The 22,247-nt window shown below is 47.2% G+C and overlaps 1 protein-coding gene across 1 annotated transcript in view; it reads right to left on the minus strand.

The window, feature by feature from the left end:
• Nucleotides 1–22,247, minus strand: part of LOC103352148 (guanylate cyclase soluble subunit beta-2-like) — a 50,154-nt gene that overhangs the window by 20,136 nt on the left and 7,771 nt on the right. Inside the window, 3 exon segments of the mRNA XM_070048332.1 lie at nucleotides 3,744–3,904; nucleotides 17,031–17,125; nucleotides 20,332–20,410. Coding sequence (XP_069904433.1) covers nucleotides 3,744–3,904; nucleotides 17,031–17,125; nucleotides 20,332–20,410 — 335 coding nt within the window.

Raw genomic sequence — 22,247 nt, forward strand, 5'->3', positions numbered from 1 at the left:
AGCTACATTAATGTCAGAACATGCACCCAGCCCTACTCTCGGGTACCGGGAGTCCTCAGTGAGTCTCTGCCACGCTTGCCCTGTGGCCAAGTGACCATGGGCATCTTCGGTTTCGGTAAGATCAGGGGCTGGGAAGAACATGCAAGTAAAATGAATAAATTACTGTCCTGGAAGGAGAGCCCCACTGGTGGTGTGATGTTGTGTATCTGGAAAACAGAGCCCTGGAGGACGCATCAGACGAGAGGGTCTACCTGCAGGAATGAATATTGACAACTGCGGACCATCGATGGTGGGTGCCACGTCCTTGTCCATTAGGAACAAAGGATAAAGACTGCCCTGGGGTGTCGCTCCCCGTCTTCGTGGAGGAACGACACAGGACCCTGCGCTGTTCTTTTGTCTGCTCGGCCCTCCCCGGGTTTGCTGCTGGTTCTTCCCGGGTTGGCTACCGTCCCTTCCACCTCCGTGGAAGGGCGGTTCCCCCTGCCACTTTCCCCACTTCCGCGGGGGAGCGGCACACCGCCGGCCGGCTCTCTCGGGGGCTGCACAGGTGTTCCCCTTAAATGTTCCTGGTGCATGTTGTCTCTCTCCTCCTTTATAGTCCTCTTCCGCCAATCCCAACTCGGCTGCCCACACGCCGAGTACACTGCTCTCCTCCAATCAGGAGCAGGATCAGCTCCTGGAGGTCATCACTCAAGTTGGCAAGAGGCAGCTGCGTAGAAGCTGTTTCCTCCTCTCCCAGAGCCATATTGTGGGAGAGCAGATGCATAGAATAAGTCTTAATTCCAGTAACTTAGTCTAGTCCGAGTTGCTCCCCACACTGGGGGAACAGCAGTTCTGAGAGAAGGAATGTTCCCCCCTGCTTCACAAATAGTCAGCTCAGCACCCTGGACACACAGCCCGTGGTCTTGGTGAGCAGAGCTGAAGCGGGTGAGTGTCTTCCAACATCTTTTTCCTCTTCCATGGTGGAGGGTGGTTAGATCATGGGTTTCCTTTCTTTTGAATACTTATTTTCTGTTTCCAGAAGTATGTACACAGGGAAAGTGGGTTTATCTTTCTGTGTGTTTACAAATCTAAAGAGAACTTGAGGTAGCACATATAAAAACCCCATGATAAAACTGGATATTAAGAGTTAGCTGGGCAGCCAGCGCCGCGGCTCACTAGGCTAATCCTCCACCTGCGGTGCCGGCACACCAGGTTCTAGTCCCGGTCGGGGTGCCGGATTCTGTCCTGGTTGCCCCTCTTCCAGGCCAGCTCTCTGCTGTGGCCAGGGAGTGCAGTGGAGGATGGCCCAGGTGCTTGGGCCCTGCACTCCATGGGAGACCAGGAGGAAGCACCTGGCTCCTGCCTTCGGATCAGCGCAGCGGCCATTGGAGGGTGAACCAGCGGCAAAGGAAGACCTTTCTCTCTGTCTCTCTCTCACTGTCCACTCTGCCTATAAAAAAAAAAAAAAAAAAAAAAAAAAAAAAAAAAAAAGAGAGAAAAAAGAGTTAGCTGGAAAGAAATCCTATCTAAATCCCACAGAGACACTTCCTGAAGTTCAGGAGTTTAACTCTTCTGGTCAGTGCCACCAAATCTCTAAATAACACCATTATACATTTATCCCTTGATTAAAATGGGACTTTCTGAAAATGGTGAATCAGAGTAAAAGGAAAATAATGGGGACAGTCAGGGCATGGGGTTTGGGTTCTGGCTTGGCCACCACAACCTGGGTGATTTGGTCTTTCTGGGGCTCACTTTTCTCATCAGTGTAGAGAAGATGTCAGGGTGTCAGGAGGATAAGGCAATGTTTGTAAAAGGACATAATTGTAAGCAAGAATGTATGCCTCAATTTATTTTACTTTATTTTTGACTAAAAGGAATACTTTGCCTTTCCATGCGTAGCTCTCAGCTCTCATTGCATATATTTTATTTCAGCTTACATTCTATAACAATCAACTATTTTATTTTTCTAATTTGTGCAAAATGTCCCCCTTGTTTCCTCAGAGATGTGCTAGTCTACTATTTGCTAGTAATATGGCTTTGGAGTATGTGAGCAGGGGTGGGGGCAGGGTTAACTACTGAGGAAGAAGAGCAGGAATGGGTATAAAAATAATGAACTCTTGGGACTTCGGAAACTCAATTTCTTTCAGTCTTACTCATGAGGGTGGTGATAAGACAGAACAGTATCTGCAATATGAAGGGCATCCCAAAATATGTTTTCATATAATAAACAAATGGAAGAATAGTAACGCCTTCTCCAGGACTGTGACTTCATGCATTATCTCACTTTGCAGATAATAATAAAATTTTAAAAATATTGTGGAAGAGTTTCGAAGGACCTTGTTATCCTAATGGTACTCTGGCTACAAAATTTGCCAGGAGGTTACCATGTAAATTATTGCAATTTTAAAATGAGCCACATTGAGCAGAGAACAAAAGTAGGGGAAAGGAGAGAGTTATTATTTAGGGAATGCCTTTTCTGGAACAACTACAGTGCTAAGGACTTTTAATCTATGAATCAGAGGGTTTTCCCCCCTTTATTTATTATTTTTTGTGTCTTGGTATCTCAGTGCCTAAGAAGTGCTTGGTGCATAGTAGATACTCAATAAATATTTATGAAAATCAATAAGTGAAAAAATAGAACTTCAGAGAGAGCACAGCTGTCCAGGATTGCAGAGATAGTAAGTGGCTGAGCTGGTCAGACAGCACTCAAGCCCACCTGACCCCATGGCCAGGAACTGCTCAACACCCCTCCATCCCTGAGAAGTTCCCATAGTAACCACAGAACAGATTTTACCACTCCTTGTACTTGAAATCAGTTAAGGTTTCCGACCCTTGGGTTCTTATCTGAAAAGTGGAGGAAAAGATATTTCTCCCATCTTGCATCTATAAAGGTGCATAATCATTGCTGAGGCCCTCTGACCTACATAATTCCATTTTATCCTCATGACAACCTGCAACAGTGCTTATGAGCTTTAAATGTAGCAATGGGGAAGAAAAACCTGGGGAAACCATAAGGGTCCCTACATAAAAATGAACTCTTCAATATAATATAATACACTAGCATTACGATGTGCGTGAAGTCTACTTCATCTATTCGATACCACGTTTTCTTTTCCAAAGAAGAAAAGGGAGTCCAGGCGTTTGAATTTTCAATGATCTCCACAAACGAGAAACCAAGGAATAGAATCCAGAAGGACATATCCCAGTAGGGAAATGAGTTCCTTAACGCCTCAGGCAGCCACCCCGTGGGTTAATCAGACTTGGATGGTTTCCGATTCTGGCTCTTGGCCCTGTCAAGTCTTTCCTTCTGATACATGAATAACATAAATCTGGCTGCATAAGCTATTTATCAGCTCCATCCAGGCCAGGAAACCTTAGGAGAGATTTTGCAAATCCACTGAAACCTGACTGTTTTCCAGCCTTTGTTCCCATTGTGATCAGCCTCATAGATTTAATAAACCCACAGCTGCCCCCTCTCTGAACAGGTCACCCCCATGACAACACTGGACCTCTGCAATTTGCCTGTCTGAATTTTTTTTTTTTTTTTTTTTTTTTTTTTTGCTGTCTGATTTCCAAAAGAGGCCAACAGGCATTTATTTTCCATTCCTTCCCCAACAGAACTCCTGGGGCCAAGGATTCTGTAGCCCTGGCAAGGAAAAGACAGATCCTTTGCAACTGCACGTCTGTGTGGGGAGGCAGGGAGATGGCCTGGAACCACCACCGAGCTTGGTGCCGCCAAGGTCAAGCTCAGATGGTCTTGCCTCATAAGACAACGAGAGGTAACTGTGGAGGGCAGCCAGGTTTTCCACAAACTCGGTGAGATCTCCGCCCAGGGTCCACAGCGTCCTGTCCTATCCAGACATCTTACAGAATTTAAGGAAGTGTTTGCCAAAGAGTTTCAGAATGGCTTCCATGAAGACACCTGTGGAATCCGAAGCACACATCCCAAATAAAATGCCCCACCAGGTGTCTGTTCCCTGGTGGGAGTTCCTCATTTATTAACAAATGATTCAGCTCCTGGCTGCGTCGTGGTCACTCAACCATTCTCCAAGCCTTCACTTTCCTCATCACTGAAATGCCAATGACATCAGTGGCCTGGGACTGTCTTGAGCAGCCCAGAGTAGCCATGACACCTTGTAGGTGTTCATTCAACACGAGTCCCTCTCACACTCACCCTGCTGTCTTCTGGGACCTCCACAGAAAAGATGCAAAACTGGTAGACCCCCTGACCTCTGACCCTCTCCAGCATCTTTAAATACAACAGCTTAAAGTGGAACAAAAGGTTACTTCTAAGAAATAAATAAGACTGCAACAGCGATCACAAAAATTCTGCCAAGGTTGTACCATCCTAATTTATCCAAAAGATGACACCAAATGCCTATTTGACACCCTCTCTCTCACTCTCTCTCTCTCTTGCTCTCTCTCTCTCTCGGCCTCACAAGATCCTGGACTCCCTCCAAGGTCACTGGATATTGTATTCTCTATAAATTCCTCTGAATATCCCAGGCCACATTGAGTACATGTTGCATTTTTCCCCTTCCTAACTGTATAGCAATCCTGCTGGTCAGTGACACCAACCTGCACATTTTCCGTGGAGAACATAAGGCAGGTACTTGTTGAATTCCTTGGGGTAGATCTGCGGTGTTGGCTGGGATGGCTGCCCACCTCTCCCCCTCCCCCAGTCTGTTGCTGTTGGAATGGGTGGAAGAGAACATTCACTTTATGGGAGAGGCAGAGAAGGTTTTTGTACAAATGCTTTGTAGCTGCTGTAACACACATTAATCAAAGTCATTTTACCCAGTATTTGCAAAAAGCTTGCAAGGTGGGTAACCTTATGATCATGTGTCCACTAATGAGCCATCTTTGTGAATTGACCCCAATCACGTGACATGACAGAGGCCAGATTCGTTGACGAAGCTCCAGCTCTAACAGTTTTGCCCCAGATCTGTAGAACAGCAGTTAGAGAGGCAGGGTCTTCCCATGGGGAAGTATGGTTATGGGCAGTCAGAGTTGACATTGGAGATGGGCAACCATCCATGCTGCTGGCCTGCAATTCCCGTGAGAAACTCTCTCTTAGTTACAGTGAGGTAGTGACACACATAAGTCCTGGGGGCTAGAGATAATGTCCAGAATGCTCAGGTTTGTGGGAAACTTGCCGAATTTACAATCACTGGGGTCCTTGGCTGTATCCTTGACAGTGAGGATACTCTGGCTGGATATGGAACCAGAGTAAGGACATTCCAGGCCTCCTGAGCTATCCAGGACTAAACCCTGCAGAAGGGAGGGATGGGGTCCCTTCCTGCCTCCACTTGTTTTCTAGGGTGGTCTGAACAGCAGGATTTCTACAGTCAAGTCTATCTGGTGGGTGATCGTTCTGTAACCCAAACAGAATAGAACCCCATTGAGTTGGTCTGGTCTTGTCAGAGATGAGCTATACATATTTCATCAAAATTTACTAGCCATGTCTTCGGAAGCTAGGCAAAGCTTGGGATGGTGGGTGGGATCTGGTTGTTACCTGTGCTGAAGGCCTTCTTTGGGATCTGGAGTGTGAATCCCAGCTGAATGCGGCAGGCCTGTCTATACCATCTATACCCGTACTTGGGAGCCACCTGCCAACTCCTAAAATGAACTTAAATAAATTCTAATTGGGTCCTGTCCAATTTTTATGAGTCTCTGGGAGGAGAAGTCTTGACAGGCAACTGGGCAGGAGTGGAATTTCTCCTTCCTGTCTCTCTTTCCACCCCACCTCTTCCCTCTAAATCTAGCTTATTTGAGCTGAGAAAAAACAGCTGTGCTGCACAGTCTGCAGGCTGGAGCTCTGAGCAGGTGCATCCTGTTACCTGCCAGGAAAAGCACAGGCCTCGGAGGCCTGCCTTCTCCCAGGGACCTCTCCCAGGAGGACTGGGCTGTCCACAAGCCAAGCCAAGTTATATTCAAGTGACAGTGGCAGCTTTGTGTAGAAAGACTGCCTGTTTCACTCTTCTTTTAAATCTGTAAACTTAAAGAAAAAAATCCATGAAGTTGCTGGTTCCAGACCCTGGTTATTTAGTTTCTGGGCACTCAGCTCTGTTAACAGGAAAGGACATCTGGCTGAGAGACTGACTGTTCCTTAAACAAGGACCCTGGGTTCGGGTGCGGTGTTTTCCATCGGTGCTGGGTTTGGGGCTGCTCCTGGGATCCAGGGTTGAAATGCTCGTCTAGCAGAGCACAAAGGCTTCTTTTTAAAATCAACACCTGTCTTATTCTTGACCAATTTAGAATTCTAAGAGTTCTGTTAAGTCACAGGGGATCAGGGTTATACTCGTGTAGGAAATGGTAAGAAAATGTGGGTGAGAACCAAACACAACTCCACAGTGCCTTAAAAGGCTTTCTGACAGTGCAAAGGAGAATCCATAGTAGACTTAACATTCTATTTTTTTGTGTAGGAAACAGGGGGAAATAAGGAAGCATGCATGTACTTTCTTTATTTGTGCAAAATTAAACACTGGAAGCATACACCAGGGACTGTTGTGATTGGTTACAGGGTAAGATGGTTAGAAAAATTATGGAGAGAGGAAATGACACTTCTCTGAATGTAACTGACAAGTTCTGATTTGGGGAATCATGTTAATGTGTGATATGATTTTTAAAAATAAAAGGATCAGTAAGGATAGGGAAAACCCTAAGATGAAATACAGGCACATTAGCAAAACAATATTTCAACAGAGCAAAGGGAATAACATAATTATCCAGAAAAAATATTAACCCAGTAACATTTGAACATGGTATATTGATTGCATCTTACTCAGGCTAAAGACAAAAATAACTTTAAGCAAATATTTAACTGTAGTTAGAGGTTTCCTTTCCAAATCAGTTTGGGTTAGCAATCCTGAAATGACTTCCCAAACATTTGAGAATTGAGCATAAAAGTAAATATATTGTGGATTGTGGAAGCCAGGTTTCTGGTGTCAGAGAATGAAGTCACAATTATGGAAGGGGAAGAGTAGAATGCACAGTGTAGTATTGGATCAGAGAATCTAACATCACAAGATCAAAAAATCTGCCATGGTTTTAGACAAGACAGATGATAGACAGATGTGTGTGTGTGTGTGTGTATGTGTGTGTGTGTGGTCTATTTGTCAGCTCTGTCAACTTGAGGGACCCTAAAAGCACTGATACCATAGTAGCAATGAGCTCCCTTAGCACCCAGATCTTGTTTTCTAAATTCCATTCTCCATTAAGTGAACCAGGGCTCCTTGGAGACATGGTAGATTCTAAGGCGAGGACATGAGAAAATAAGATGAGCCTAGATCATCTTTTCATGACAGGAAGTTAAAAAAAAAAGTTATCAGAGAATAATGAGGCCATGTCAACAGAACACAGGGCCCAGTTTGGAGGGGCGTCCCTGACTAACTCTCAGAGCATTCAAGCACCAAGATGAAGCATGAAAATAAGGGATGACAACCTACTTTTTATAAATAAGAATCAATGGTTCATACTGACATCAGTTACTGGGGTAAAGGAAAGGATTCCTCCTTCCAGAAATCCAACTAACAAATGTAAAGGAAACGATACCCCTAAATATGGAAAATCACTGTTGGATCACCATTTTAAGTATTAGTTCAGACAAGAATCCAAATGAATACTAGGGGCCCAGAGCTGTGGTGCAGTAGATTAACCCTCAACCTGTGGCGCTGACATCCCATAGGGGCACCAGTTCATGTCCCGGGTGCTGCTCTTCTGATCCAGCTCTCTCCTATAGCTTGGGAAAGCAGAAGAGGGCCCTAGTTCTTCAGTCCCTGCACCCATGTGGGAGACCTGGAAGAAGTTCCTGGCTCCTGGCTTCAGATCAGCCCAGCTCCAGCCATTGTGGCCATTTGGGGCGTGAACCAGCAGAAGGAAGACTTCTCTGTCTATAACTCTACCTCTCAAATAAATAAATAAAATCATTTAAAAAATTTAAATAAAAGGCAAATGAATACTAAAGTTATGGAAAAGCCAGTATGAAAAGCAACAAGCTATTTGCATAATCTGAAAGTATCTCCTCACAAAATACTAGTTAAAGAGGTGGAGAAACCTGACAGATATCTCCTTAACCAAGCAACCAGTTAAAATCACCAACAATGGGACAGACAGAATGATATCATGAACCAGGACAAAAGATGACTTCTGTGGTCTTTCTGCCAAGAAAGCATTGCCTGAATTATATCCTGAGGAGATATTAGATAATTCTGAAGTGAGAGAGTCTGTATTCCTTTTTTTTTTTTTTTGACAGGCAGAGTGGATAGTGAGAGAGAGACAGAGAGAAGGGTCTTCCTTTGCTGTTGGTTCACCCTCCAATGGCCACCATCCAGCACCCCGACTGGGACTAGAACCCTGTGTGCCGGCGCTGGTAGGTGGAGGATTAGCCTAGTGAGCCACAGCGCCGGCCGAGAGTGTATTCTTCAAAGAGCCCACCAGACCTCTCTAAAGATATCAAGGTTTTACAACGCAGACTCAGACATTGTTCCAGGATAAAGAAGACTACAGAGACATGAGCACTGATGTGTTTAGGGCTTTCTTTGTTTCTAAAGAACACACTAGGTCAGCTGGAAAGCTCTCAACAGAGTCTTAGGTTAGATAATAGCACTGTATCAGTGTTCATCTCCTGAGTCTGATCGTTGTATTGTAGTTGTGTAAGAGAATTTTGCATCATATCGGCAACATACTAACACTTCAAGGGAAAAACAATAGAGATAGAGGCAGAATGATAGAGTCAAGATGTTAAAATGTTCATATTTGGGGAATATTGATGAAGAGCATATGGGAATTCTTTGTACTACTTTTCCAAACTTTTGTGAGATTAAAATTACATCAAAGTATAAAAACTTTTTGCGTATTGCCCTAAGGAGACCTCAGGAAATCTCCTGTTATCAGACCACAAAGACCACTTACCCACGGCTAGCAGAGAGAGGGCTGGGACCCAGGCCTCTCTAGCATTCTGACTTTTGTTGGGTGTAATCACAGTATTTTTAAATAGCTTGTTAGAGATGCATACTGGAATATTTATGGGTAAGATTATGGGAAACATGAGATTTGCTTTAAGGCATTCCAGCGAAAACAAAAGCAGGAACAAAGGGTGGAGGGAGCAGATAGATGCAATAAGATTGGCAGCAGACTGATCATTGTGAAGTTGGAGAGCGGGCATGTGGATGACAGTGTACAATTCTCTTGACTTTTTTGTCTACATGGAAAGCTGTTTTATAAAGAGGATTTGATTTTGTAAAATAAAAGACTTTTGTTAACAAGAAAACCACTGCCACAAAGCATCACTGCCTGGCTTCCCAGGGGAGGCACAGGGCCTTCGAACAGGCTTTCACGTGGCAACGATGTGTGAGCTGGAACTTGGTGATTTCATGAGCTTGGCTCTTCTGTGTCACTGGAACGGCTTATTTCTTGTTGGGTTACAGCTCAAGGGACTGGAAAGGTCGGAAGTGGGCTGACGGGGTTAGAGGGAGACAGAAGACTTGCTGAAGCCCCAAGAAACGCTGGAATCATGGCTGCCTAAGCTGTGCCTCATTGGCAAAGGGCCTGCTCTGGGCTGGACTTCCCAAAACCCCTAAACACCTCTCACCACCCAAGACATAGACAACAGCTATGCCTCATGGTGGCTTTCCAGGGTCACCCAGAAAAACACCTGCTATCCCACAAGACAGGAAGTACATAGTTTACATTCTGCAGAAATTTCTCATGCAAGCTGGGTAGTCTTTTCCCCCAAAGCTTTGGTAAGGATTAAACTTCAGCTATCTGGAAAGAGCCATCCATCTACCACACTTACCTTCTCAAAGGACATCACTTACAGACAGACATGAGAGAATACATGGGGATATCTTTTTTTTTTTTTTTTTGGACAGGCAGATTTAGACAGTGAGAGAGAGAGACAAGGTCTTCCTTCCATTGGTTCACTCCCCAAATGGCCACTACAGCCAGAACTACACCGATCCGAAGCCAGGAGCCAGGTGCTTCCTCTTGGTCTCCCATGCGGGTGCAGGGCCCAAAGACCTGGGCCATCCTCCACTGCCTTCCCAGGCTACCGCAGAGAGCTAGACTGGAAGAGGAGCAACCAGGACAGAACCGGCGCCCCAACCGGGACTAGAACCCGGGGTGTACCAGCATCACAGGCAGATGATTAGCCTAGTGAGCCACAGCACTAGCCAACATGGGGATATCTTGTGAGAAGGAGCAAGGGGAGTTTAAGAAAAGGAGAGAAGCAGCTACCCATGCTGATGCTGATTTACCAAGAGGAAGCCAGTGAGTTGGGTTTCACACGTAGCAATATGTTTATTCGGGCGCAGGGAGCAAAGGATGTGCAAGCAGATGAAGGCAGCCCAGGTGGGCAGTCCCACTGATGCCTGTCTCTCAGCAGTTCCTGGAAGACAGTAGTCAGACCAAGCAGGAGCCGGAGCAGGGCAGGGGGCCAGGGTGCGGCACTCCACTGAGTAGCAGCTCTGTAAGGCACTTTGCTCACCTTAGTTGATGTTCTCTCCAGGACACCCCTGAAACAGATGTCACAGGTATCCTTGCTGTCCTCCCCGTGAGGAATTTGCCCCAGGTTACATATTAGGGGCTAGCAGTCCGTCATGTCCTCCACCTGATTCCAAAGCCCTGGCTTAGCGTCAGGCTGACGGCTCCTGTGTCTGTGTCAAGCCTCATTCTCAGCTGCTTGCACAGCCTAGCCGCCCTGGCCCAGCCTCGAAGGGCATGCTAAAGAGCAAATGCTCTCATGCCTGATTACAGGCCTTTGTCCACGCTAGGCCGTTATACTTATTTTTAAAGAAGTAGGTGCCGAGAAAGATTGTTGGCATTTGCTGATAGCTAACTGTTGAAACACATTTTACCATGGGTCTCTTAGCAAGCAAAGTCTAGACAGACACAGCTGTGCCAAATGGCTGTTGGGGGTTGTTTGAATTTTGTCACTTCAGATCACTAATAACCCACTTACACACTAAGTAGGCACTTATTCAAAGGCAGAACAATTCCTTATGCAATGCTCAACCTGCCATCTGGTCCCATCCTGAATTATGCTAATGAGAAAACACAGAGCTATGCAATGGCAGGGTTGTCTGGAAAAGTCCCAGGGGCTGCTTCAAGGTAGGGAATGTGCGCTCTGAAGCCCAGTTGGAAATCAGAGCGCCGACCAGTGGTGACTAAGCATGTTTTTGTCTTTGTCAAAGGAAGCAGTCTCAAGTGACTAACTAGAGCGCTTTCTTACACAGTAAAAGGCCCTTCTTTTAGCCTTCCCTTTGGCTAAGCCTGGCTCTCTCTGACTCGGGGGCTTCAGGAAGTTTGAGGAAAAATGGAATTAAAAGATAACGTGCATTTTCGGTGAACTATTTTTTATAAAGATTTATTTAATGTATTTGAAAGACAGAGTCACAGAGAGAGAGAGAGAGGTCTTCCATCCGCTGGTTCACCCCCCAGATGGCCGCAACGGCCGGAGCTGTGCTGATCTGAAGCCAGGAACCAGGAGCTTCTTCCAGGTCTCCCGCATGGATGCAGGGGCCCAAAGACTTGGGCCATCTTCTACTGCTTTCCCAGGCCATAGCAGAGAGCTGGATTGGAAGAGGAGCAGCCAGGACTAGAACCTGCGCCCATATGAGATGCTGGCGCTGAAGGCCAGGACTTTAACCCGCTGCGCCACAGTGCCAGCCCTCAGTGAGCTCTTTTAAGCCCGTCATGTATACATGCAGTGACCACACAAGCAAGCAAGGCTTCCCAGGGCCTTGCTACTTCCAAATCTCTTGCATGTGCTCACTGGATTCTGCATTCCCCACTTTTATTTGAAAAAGGCACCCGCCACTCGTTACCTACCCTTTCAGATGTGAGCCTCAGATATTATAAACAACAAAGGGGAAAAAGCCTTCTGAATTTCAATGCAAGACAGAGAAAAATCACAGTGATGTACCTTGGCTTTTGGTGGAAGTGATTTAGGCAGGCATATAGGATAAAATTGATCAGGTTCGTGAGCTGGAAGACCACGCCTTCACCACGCCCCTGTGTGACCTCATGCCCCTTCCTGACCACTCCTGTGCGCCCACCTGCCAATCAGACTAATTAACCACCCTTTGGAAGTGGATTAAAGGCCTGGAGCACAGTGGGCCGGGCCCTACTTTTTCCTCCCTGCCCTTAATCCCCTTGCTGCCCCACACCTTCCGGGCATGTGGCCTTTGGGCCACCCACCGGGCTGGCTCTCTGCTTGGTAGGAATCCAGACCTCCCTTTCTCATTTAGATAGAGCCCTTGCTCTTCTATGCATTTCTCTCACTAAATAAAAAGCTTAAAAACTTACCAAGCTGCCTAGTTTATTTGAGCCAGTATTCAGAATTTTTCTCTGAATTCATGGCAAGAGCCCACACAGCTTATTAATATGGAAATATTAGTAGGCAAATCGCTAAGAGAAGGGCAATGTGGCTCAGCACACACCTCGGTCTCACCTGCTGTACACCCAGCAGGCCCCATGCGTGTGGCCATGTGCTCTACATTGGTTGTTGGATTTACTTTACTCGTTCCTACAACCCTTTGTGGTTTATTCCTTTTTCAGGAGAATGTCAACTCTCAATGACACTGCAGCTGAGACCTCACAGACAGTAGGACAGCAGAATCCGAGCCCTCCTGCTCATTCTAGAACCACAAGATGCCCCTTGGGAGAGGGCTAGGAACGGACGGAGACTGCACGATGTAGCTACCACATCCCCCTGCTGCTGCTGGGATGCCCTGGAATAAAGTCAGGACAAGAACGAAGGGCTGGGTCAATTTCTTTTTTTTTTTTTTTAACAAAATGGGCTTTGTGCATTTTTTTAATTTAATAAATGTGAATTTACAAAGTGCAACTTTTGTATTTTTGTGGCTTCCCCCGCCCCCAGCCTCCCTCCCTGCCTCCCGCGACCCTCCCCTCTCCCACTCCCTCTCCCATCCCGCTCTTCATGGAGTTTCATTTTCAATTACCTTCATATGCAGAAGATAAACTTAGTATATACTAAGCAAGGATTTCAACAGGCTGCACTCACACAACCGTACAAGGTATAGGGCATTGTTCGACTAGTAGTGTTGTTTTTAAGTTTCATAGTAAATCACATTAAAGACAGAGATCCTACATGGGGAGCATGTACCCAGAGACTCCCGTTGTAGATTTAACAATTGGCACTCTTATTCATGACGTCAGCAATCCCCCGAGGCTCCTGCCATGAGCTGTCTAGGCTATGGAAGCCCCTTGAGTTCACCAACTCTGAACTTGTTTCATCAAGGCCGTATCACAGTGGAGGTTCCTTCCTCCCCTCAGAGAAAGGCGCCTCCCTCCTTGATGGCCTGTTCCTTCTGCTGGGGTCTTGTTCACCAGGATCTTTCATTTAGGTTGTTTTTGCTACCATGTCATGGCTTTCCATGCCTGTGAGACTCCCATGGACCTTTTAGCCAGATCTGAAGCCCCAAGGGTTGATTCTGAGGCCGGAGTGCTGTTTGGGGCGTTTGCCATTCTATGAGTCTGCTGTGTGTCCTGTTTCCCCCACAGCATCATTCTCTCCCTTTTAATTCTATCCTTCATTATTGGCTTACACTGGTCTTATTTGTGAAATCTCATCGACACTTACCCTATCTTTTTGATCGGTTATGTACTTATACTTATCACTTTACCAAGTGTGCTGGCATTGGTACATGGCGGGCTCAATTTCACCACCCATTCTCAGCTGTTCACCCTTTCATCTTCTAGCCTCTGTATAACTCTGGTTTTTCAGGTTGCAGATATTTGCTTCTTATTCCCACCTAATGATTTCTATTCTTTGTGTGGAGAGAGAATGCCCGGCTGCTCCTCCCGCTCAGCTAGAAGAAGGAAGCCAGGTCAGCAGCAGTCACAGACCTGCATTGCTGCTGGCAGGCAGGGCTGCTCCGAGGCCTTGCCTGTGTGCACTGCTGCATACCAGGATCAAGAAGGGGTCTGTCTGTGCCATGCGGGAAAGCACAGCCAATATCACTACATATGGAAATCCAGATATTGAAATATTTTTGAAGGTAATGTTTATGGGCAAAAACACTTCTGTTTGGCAGGTGTGCTAAGCCAGAAGGCTGCGTGGAGCCACCCTGCTGTGTGCTGAATTAGAAGTGCTTCTGGGGAGCAGACATGAGCCTAGAACCCGGCTCTCCAGGCTCCCAGGCTATGGGGGCAGCACAGTGCCGTGAAGGGCTCCCAACCTCTGCTCAGAAAGCCTGACGCCACCTGCCTATTGATAACTCAGGTCCCTGTGTCAGCTGTGGGCAAGACAAGAGGTCTGGGAGACCCCCAAACAGGCTGGACGAGGCAGGGGTAGGGACTGAGATGCCACTGAGACCTCCCTGCTTTGCTCTAGATACTCTGGTTGCTTGTGGGAGCAGAAGGATGCCCAGCTGTGATTGGTGGGAGGCCCTATGAGCCTCATCCGTCAGAATCTGTGTGCCTCCCTCCAAGGCAGGAGGCTAGTGCTGGCTGATTTAGGCGGCATCCAGAAGGCCTTGCTGCCGTTGGCGTCAGGTGCCAGGATCTACAGGAGCCAGTGACTCCTGTGCCGACTCCCCATTCTCAGTCAGGGCTTGTCTACAGCCCGAGGAGGTACAGGTTGCACGCGACCAGGGTCTCCCATAGGTGGGGTGTAAGTGTCTCAGCGACAGGTGGTGCCTGAGTTCCTCCTGGCTCCAATCACCACCATCCTGCTAGGCCTCACTGGCGCCCCTGGCCCCTGCGTAGCTCTATGTCACAAGCAGGGGTGTTACTGGGAAGCAGTGACTGTCCCTTAATTGGGGGGGGGGGGATTCCTCTGCTTTCTTCCCCACTCCCCAGCACCTGGGACTGTGGAGGCCACCTGCCTCCCTGCTCCCAAACCTGCTCAGCTTGTTTTGTGCTCAGAGCTGGTGGGAAGGAAGGCTAAGGGACACAAGGGTGTACTGAGTTGAATAGTGTCCCAGCCAAATTCGTGTCCACCTGGGTCTTTGCACAGGTAGATGTCACAGTGAGATCCTACTCAAGTACAGTAGGCCTAAATCCAGTGGCTCGTGTCCATCCAAGAAGGCCCTGTGAAGATGGAGGCAGGCGGCGAGACATGTGTCTGCAGACCCAGGATGGCCACCTCCTGAAGCTGGGAGAGAGGCAGGGGACAGACTCTCCCCAGAGCTGCCACAGGATCTGGCCCTGCCGACACCTTGATTTTAGTGAGAAAATAAATTTCTGTTGTTTGAAGCCATTTGGTTGTTGCTACTTTGTTATGGCAGCCCTAGGAAATTGAGTCAGAGGGAGGGAGGGAGGGAGGGGAGGAGATGGGGAGGGGAGGGAGGGAGGGAGGGAGAGGGGGGAGGAGGAAGGAAGAAAATATTTTTGATAGCTTACTACATGCCAGATTCCATATTCAATGATTTCACAAGTTATCTCATTTCATCTTCAAAACAGCTGAGGGGTAGATATCATTATTCTCACTTGAGAAAACAATGCCTGCTTAAGTAACTTGTCCTGGATCACTAAACTGGAATGAGGCAGAGCTAAAATTCCCCTTTTTGTCCTTTACCTCTTCCCCTCAGGGCCTGAGGAGTGAGGAGGTCAACAATGCAATGATGCATTGTGGGAGAAGCCACCCTGGGAGTCCCTGTGTACTGAAAGGGGGGCCATCCCCTTGTGGTCTCCCATTATGACTCATGTCCAGGCACATGGGGCAAACCTGGCAGAGAGATGGGTGAGAAGGGCCCTTAGCAGCCCTAAACTCAAGCTCTGTCCTCTTCTAGATAAACCCGTGTGGTTGGGATAAGAGGTTTCTCAATGTTCCTCCGACACCCAGGGTTCATCATGCTACTTCAAAGCCATTTTCAAAATCAACATCCAGGCCACACATGATGGTCATGGTGCAGGTCATGAAACCCAAAGCGATGCTCTTAATTTTTGCCTGCAGAAAAGCTAAGGCTGCTCAGACGGAACACATGAGCCCTGTCACTGGATTCAGCGCAAGGACCGGCCCCTTCTCCTGCTGCCACCAACAAATGCATGTCTTCCAGGAACCTGTGACTGCGACCTGATTTGGGACTTTGCAGACGTAATCAAGTTAAGGTGAGGCCATTTAGGGTGGGCCCTAAATCCAACACGAGCAGTGAGTATCCTTTTCAGAAGAGATTTCAACACAGAGACAAAGCGAGCAGACAGTGAAGACAGAGGCAGAGACAAACCAAGGAAGGTTAGGGCCCACCAGGAGCTGGAAGAAGAAATGAAATATTCTTCTCAAGAGCCTTCAGAGAGAGAGAACAGCCCTGCCAGCAACCTGACTCTGAACTTTGGGTCTCTGAACTATGTGAGGACAAATTCCTGTTGTCTTAATCTACCCAGTTTCTGATACAATTGATCCCCCGCTAGTTGAGAATTCCATATTCACAAATGTACCCACTTGCTAAACGTTAGCCCCCAAAATCAATACTCACCACGCTGTCAAGGGCATTCACAGACACCGACAATGTGGTGATAAACTGTCATCGTAGAGGAAGTTTCCGGCTGAGTTGGAGCAAGAGGACGCTCCACATTCTTTCATTTCTCATGTGAATAGCAGGTGCTCTTGTGGCGGTCTCCTTAGTGTCACATTCTTCACACTTCTGTGCTTTCTATTGGTGATTTTGCTGTGTAAAATGCTCTCCCCTAGGCACAGGGCTAAAGCGCTTTCTGGTGTTTCTGAGTGCAAGAAGATGGTGAGTGCTTTGCAGCAAAATTATGTTAGACGAGCCCTCTTCAGCTTGTGCAAGCATGAGTTACAGTGCTGCTAACTGTGTGCAATGTTCATGAGTCAACTACATCTATTAGATGCAGTGTCTGCAACTAGAAGCCTGCATAACAGAAGGTTATACATTATTGATTAACAAAATTACTGTGACCAGAGACCGCCAGGAACCTACCTGTGCTTCCCCTAGGAGCGCTGGTTCAGATTCACTGAGTCCATGTTTGCCACAAATGCACAGAACATTACTGCCAATAATGAGAACCAACCGCATTGTGTTTTAGCAGCCCTAAGGCACCAAAGGAAGCCCTTTCCTCCTTACCCAGCACCTTGCAGGCCTCTTGGATGAGTTTAATGGTGATGACATCATTGTTTACTGTGTGCGTCATGAAGGTGTCTTGTACTTCTGCAGAAGCTCTGGAAGGTAAATCGAGGTACACTAAATACCCAACAATGGGAGCTTTGCCTCAGGAGTGCAGCCACTGACCCAGCAAGATATAACTTAGCAAGACCACCCCTAAGAAATTGGGGTGTCTGAGTGCCAACTCCTCCAAGAAGCCTTCCTTGAGTTCCAGTTTGGGCAAAGAATTCCCTTCTCAAGTACCCATAAGAGGGGTTGGTGCTATGGCATAGCAGGTAAAGCCACCGCCTGCAGCACTGGCATCCCATACGGGCACCAGTTCGAGTCCTGGCTGCTCCACTTCCAATTCAGCTCTCTGCTGATGGTCTGGGAAAGCAGAAGATGGTCCAAGTCCTTGGGCCCTTGCATCCAACTAGGAGACCTGTAAGAAGCTCCTGGCTTCTGGCTTTGGATCAGCCCACCTCTGGGGAGTGAACCAGCGGATAGAAGACTCCCCCCGCCCCCGCCACCTCTCCTCTCTCTGTGTAGCTCTTTCAAATAAATCTAAAAAAACCAGTACATTCTGTGGTATAGCCGGTAAAGCCACAGCCTGCAGTGCCAGCATCCCATATGGGCACCAGATCTAGTCCTGGTTGCTCCACTTCCCACTCAGCTTCCTGCTAATGTGCCTGGGAAAGCAGCAGAGGATGGCTTGGGTGCTTGGACCCCTGCACCCACATGAGAGACCTGGAAGAATCTCCTGGATCCTGGTTGCGACCATCTGTGGAGTAAGTGGATGGAAGATCTCTCTCTCTCTCTCTCTCTCTCTCTCTCTCTCCTGCCTCTTACTCTCTGTAACTCCACCTTTCAAATAAATAAACAAATCTTCAAAAAAAAGATATGTTCACCAAGAATTTTTTAAAAAATAAACCCACTGGTATTCTCTAATAGGTAGACAAAACCTTTGATAAGAGGAAGGAGAGAGTGGGAAAAGATTATTAGAAAATATTTTGAAGAGGCTGGGGCTTGGAGAAGCAACAAATATGGAAAATGAACTATGAGTGTGATGCTCCCAGCTTGCACAAAGTGGAGTCATCTCGCAGAACATGGAAAATGCCGGCCGCCTAGGCGATCCTATGTCCACACACGCAGGAGACAGATGGATCGGTATGTAATTGGAACAGCCAGGCATTAAATGTGCTCTTCTTCAGTTAGTTCCAACTGGTGGGACCCAAAATATGCATCTGGGCAGGAAACCAGGGCCAGGCTGCTGGAATCAGAATAACTCAGGGAGCAAAATCAACACAGATTCCTGTGCCCAGGGAGGCAGTGTCTGCAAGTCTGCATGTTCTAAACCCCTTGTCCCGCCAGGCTGGCTCTCCAGCTTTGGAAAGCCCTGCTCGGGAACTCTGCGATGCATCTGGCGGGGCACTGGACTGCCTGTTCAGGCTGGTGGGATCACCCAGGGGTCTTCAGACTGAACTCCCCACTGTTCTGCCTCTCTGAACTGGCACGACTGTTTCTCAGAGTCCAGAGGGAGCCACCAGACCCGCTGGAGGAACCAGGAGCAGTTTGTAGCAGGTCTCAGGGCAAGAAAACGGCTTTTAAGCCGAAGGAAATCATTCCTTCGACAGCTCCCTTACGGAAGGTGGAGGATTGGTAGAACAGATTTGTGTGTACTGGGGGGAAGAGATCGGGGAAGTTAAAGGGTTTGCCCTGGTGCCACGACCCTCTGGAATTTAGGAAAAGCACCAGCTTGCCTTTCTAATCCGTGCCCCAGCCAACTTCTCAGCTCCCCACGGCTCTCTTCATGATGTCCACACTTCCCAGCCTCACACATCCGGCCCCCCTCCCCACTTCCGGCCACCTTTCTGCACGCTCCCTCCTTCCGCGGCCCACAGCTCCTCCCTCCTCACCCTCCACAGCCTCGCCCCGCACCAGAAAGGCTCTCGGTCCCTCTTACCTGGCTGAGTTCCTTCCTCTTTGCCAAAGCAACTGAAGAGCCTCCTACCCTGGGTGTTCTGAGTGACGGAAGCTCAGAAGCTCCGCCTCTAAATTCCAAGATTCTAAATTTCCTGTCCCTGTAGATTCACCTGTCTGCGTGCTTCCTGGACAGTCAGGTCCGGAGATCAAGAAAACACCAACTGATTTCGTATCTGCAGTGCCGAGAATTCTGCCTGGCGCGCAATCAGGGCCTGGTAAAGACTTAGAGAAAAGCCAGGGGCTGAGGGGAGAGACGTGACCTGACGGAGGCTTACATACTAAGTGTGTGGGTCAGGAGGCGACCTGGGAGTGAATCCTGGCTCTACCCAACCCAGCTGGGAGACTCGGAACAAATCTCACTCTGCCTCCACTTCTTCACCTTTACAACGGTAGTCCTGGGCTAGGTCAGCGTTTCCATGGAGACCGGGAGGTTCAGTCCTCTGCTCCTTTTCCCTGCCATCCCTGGTACATCCTGAGTCACCGGGAAAGACCACCATTTAAACCAACAGTTCTCAGAGTGTGCGCCATGGAACCCCTGGAAGTCTTTGAGGTGCTTGTAGAAAACTATGAGGTCAAATTATTTCCTAATAAAGCTAAGCCAATACTTGCCTTTGATATTTGTGCCAATGGTGAAAAAAGCTCTGGTGGTAAAATTGTTCGTCTTAGCATGAATCAAGGCTGTGGTATCAAACTATCATATTCTTCATCACATTATTAGTTGTCATTATATTCTTCATGACCATACATTATGCAGTTTAAAAAAATCCAGTTTCACTTCAGACTGTCCTTGGTGAGGCAGTAAAAATGATCAGCTTTTAAACCTCTTGACCCCGGGCGCGTGTCCTTGGAGCATACTTGAGTGTGACATAGTGTGCGTAGACACGATGCGCTCTTGCTGTGGTCAGAGTGGACACGGTTGCCTCCAGGAAAAGCACATACTCAGCCGAGTTAGGAACTGAATTAGGCACTTTCTGTCTCACAGGACAGCATTTCTACTGGAAAGAATGACTGGGGCGGGCATTTGGCACAGTGGGTAAGCAACCCGTTAGGCTGCCCAGAACCCATATCAGGGTGCCCGGCCTGGAGTCTTGGCTCCACTCCTGATTCCAGTTTCCAACCAAAGCAGATCCTGGAAAGCAGCAGGTGATGGCTCAAGTAGTTGAGTTCTTGCCACCCACATGGGAGAACTGGACTGACTATTCAGCTTCAGCTTGGCCCAGCACCTCCCACGGTGGGCATTTGGGGAATGAACCAGTAGATGGAAATCCATTCTCCCTCTCTCCCTCTCTCCCTCTCTCACTCTTCGCTCTCGTTCTCACTCTTGCTCTTGCACTCTCTCCATAAACACACAAACAAGTAAGGATTCTTTTTCCAGAAAACTATAAAAGAATCACTGACAGATTAACTGCAGTCACTCAGATTTGGATATCTGGCAGACATTTCTTTAAAAAAAAGAACAAAGTTAGCTTGTCACTTCAAGGAACATAACTGGCAGAAGGCATTGCCAAGGATAAAACTCAGAGTTTCAAGTACAAAAATGAGAATTTGGGGAAACTTGGCAGCTGCTGCTGGGAGCTTCCTGCCTCCTGGGGGCTTTTCTGATAAGATTGTGGTGATATTGACAGATGAGTCTCTGCTATTGTATAATGAAACATGTCAACATTTGCAAGATCTGCTAAACTTGGTGAGTTAATAGTTTCCAAATGACTAACACATGATGGTACAGAGTCATGGTAAAGATTTATTTCGAAGTATAAAATGTACCAAGGCGTGTTAATATCATTAGAGCTTGAGAAAGGTCAATGATATGGTTTCAAATTCAAACCCTGCAGCTGACCTTTGAGAAACTCCCACAACTGTCTGAAAAGAGAAAGCATTACTTCCTTCTGCATTTCTTTATATATATGTGTCAACCAAAATCACACAGCACAACAGCCAGTGTGCGAAAGGTGGAACCCAGTCATCTTCTATTAAGTCAGACGTTAAAGAGAGGTTTGCAAAAATCTTAAACAAAGCCTCTTTCTTAATGATTTTTTTATTTAGATAATATAGTTATTTGTCATAAGAGAGCTGGTTTATGCTGACACATAATATGTTTATTAGGATTATTTTGGGGTGAATTTGTAAATAACTTTTTAATTTCTCATCTTTAATTTCTAATACTTTAAATACTAATATTTAAGGAGAAGTTATTGGGGGGGGGGGTCTCCCATCACGTTTAAGAGCATGAAGGCTTCCCAAGACCACGCGATTGAGCACTTGTGATTTAAACCAAGAGTGAGTCAGACCTGTTTGGGAAGCAGATGAAGCTGTGGCTTGCAGGACAGGGAGGCAGCAGCCCCATCCAGCTCCCCAGAGCTTGGCACCATCCCCAGCCTGGGGCTCACCCGACATGACCTGCAGCCATGCTGCGCGCCTGTGAGCCGGGCTGCAGTCTACACAGCCTCGGGACCACCTGCCCCTCCAAGACTCAACAGGCATCCAGACCCTAATGTTGACTCCCCAGAAAGGCATCCAAGGAAGAGGCTGCTTATTCCCCAGGGGGCCCACTGGCCCCAGGGGACTTGCCCTCGAAGTAGGAAAGAGGGATGGGACATGCAGAAGGAAATCAAAGGCAGGAGTTCCCCTACAAGTAAGAAGCACAGCTTGGTAAGAATCTGCTGAGACAGTTATGGATGCTTATAAGGAAATTCGTCGGAGTTACAAATATGCAATGAAGAGTTTTCAGCTCTCCGTATTAGAGGGAGATTCGTTCTACGCTCTTTATAGAAAATGATATTTTAAACTTATCATTGCTACCAGCATGTGGCCAGGTAGTTAAGACATTGGTTAGGATGCTGGTTCCTGTATTGGGGTGCCTGGGTTGAGTTTCTGGTTTCTGCCTAGAGCTCTGGCCCAGCCCAGATCTTGTGGGCATTTGATCAGCCTGTGAGAGCTCTCTCTCATTTTTCTTCATCTCTCTCTTGCCCCTCAAATACATAAATAAAAAGTTTCTTTAAAAGCTATAATATCTTAAGAGATTTTGATGTTTATGTTATCGGTCAGCCTTATTTTTTTCTTCATTCTACATAAGCATTACTCACTTCTATTTTTATTTATTTTTTATTTATTTATTTGAAAGAGTTACAAAGAGAGGTAGAGAGAGAGAGGTCTTCCATCCGCTGGTCACTCCCCAGATGGCCACAACTGCCAGAGCTGCACCAATCCAAAGCCAGG

Source organism: Oryctolagus cuniculus, chromosome 9, assembly GCF_964237555.1.
Source record: "Oryctolagus cuniculus chromosome 9, mOryCun1.1, whole genome shotgun sequence".
NCBI classification, from domain to species: domain Eukaryota; kingdom Metazoa; phylum Chordata; class Mammalia; order Lagomorpha; family Leporidae; genus Oryctolagus; species Oryctolagus cuniculus.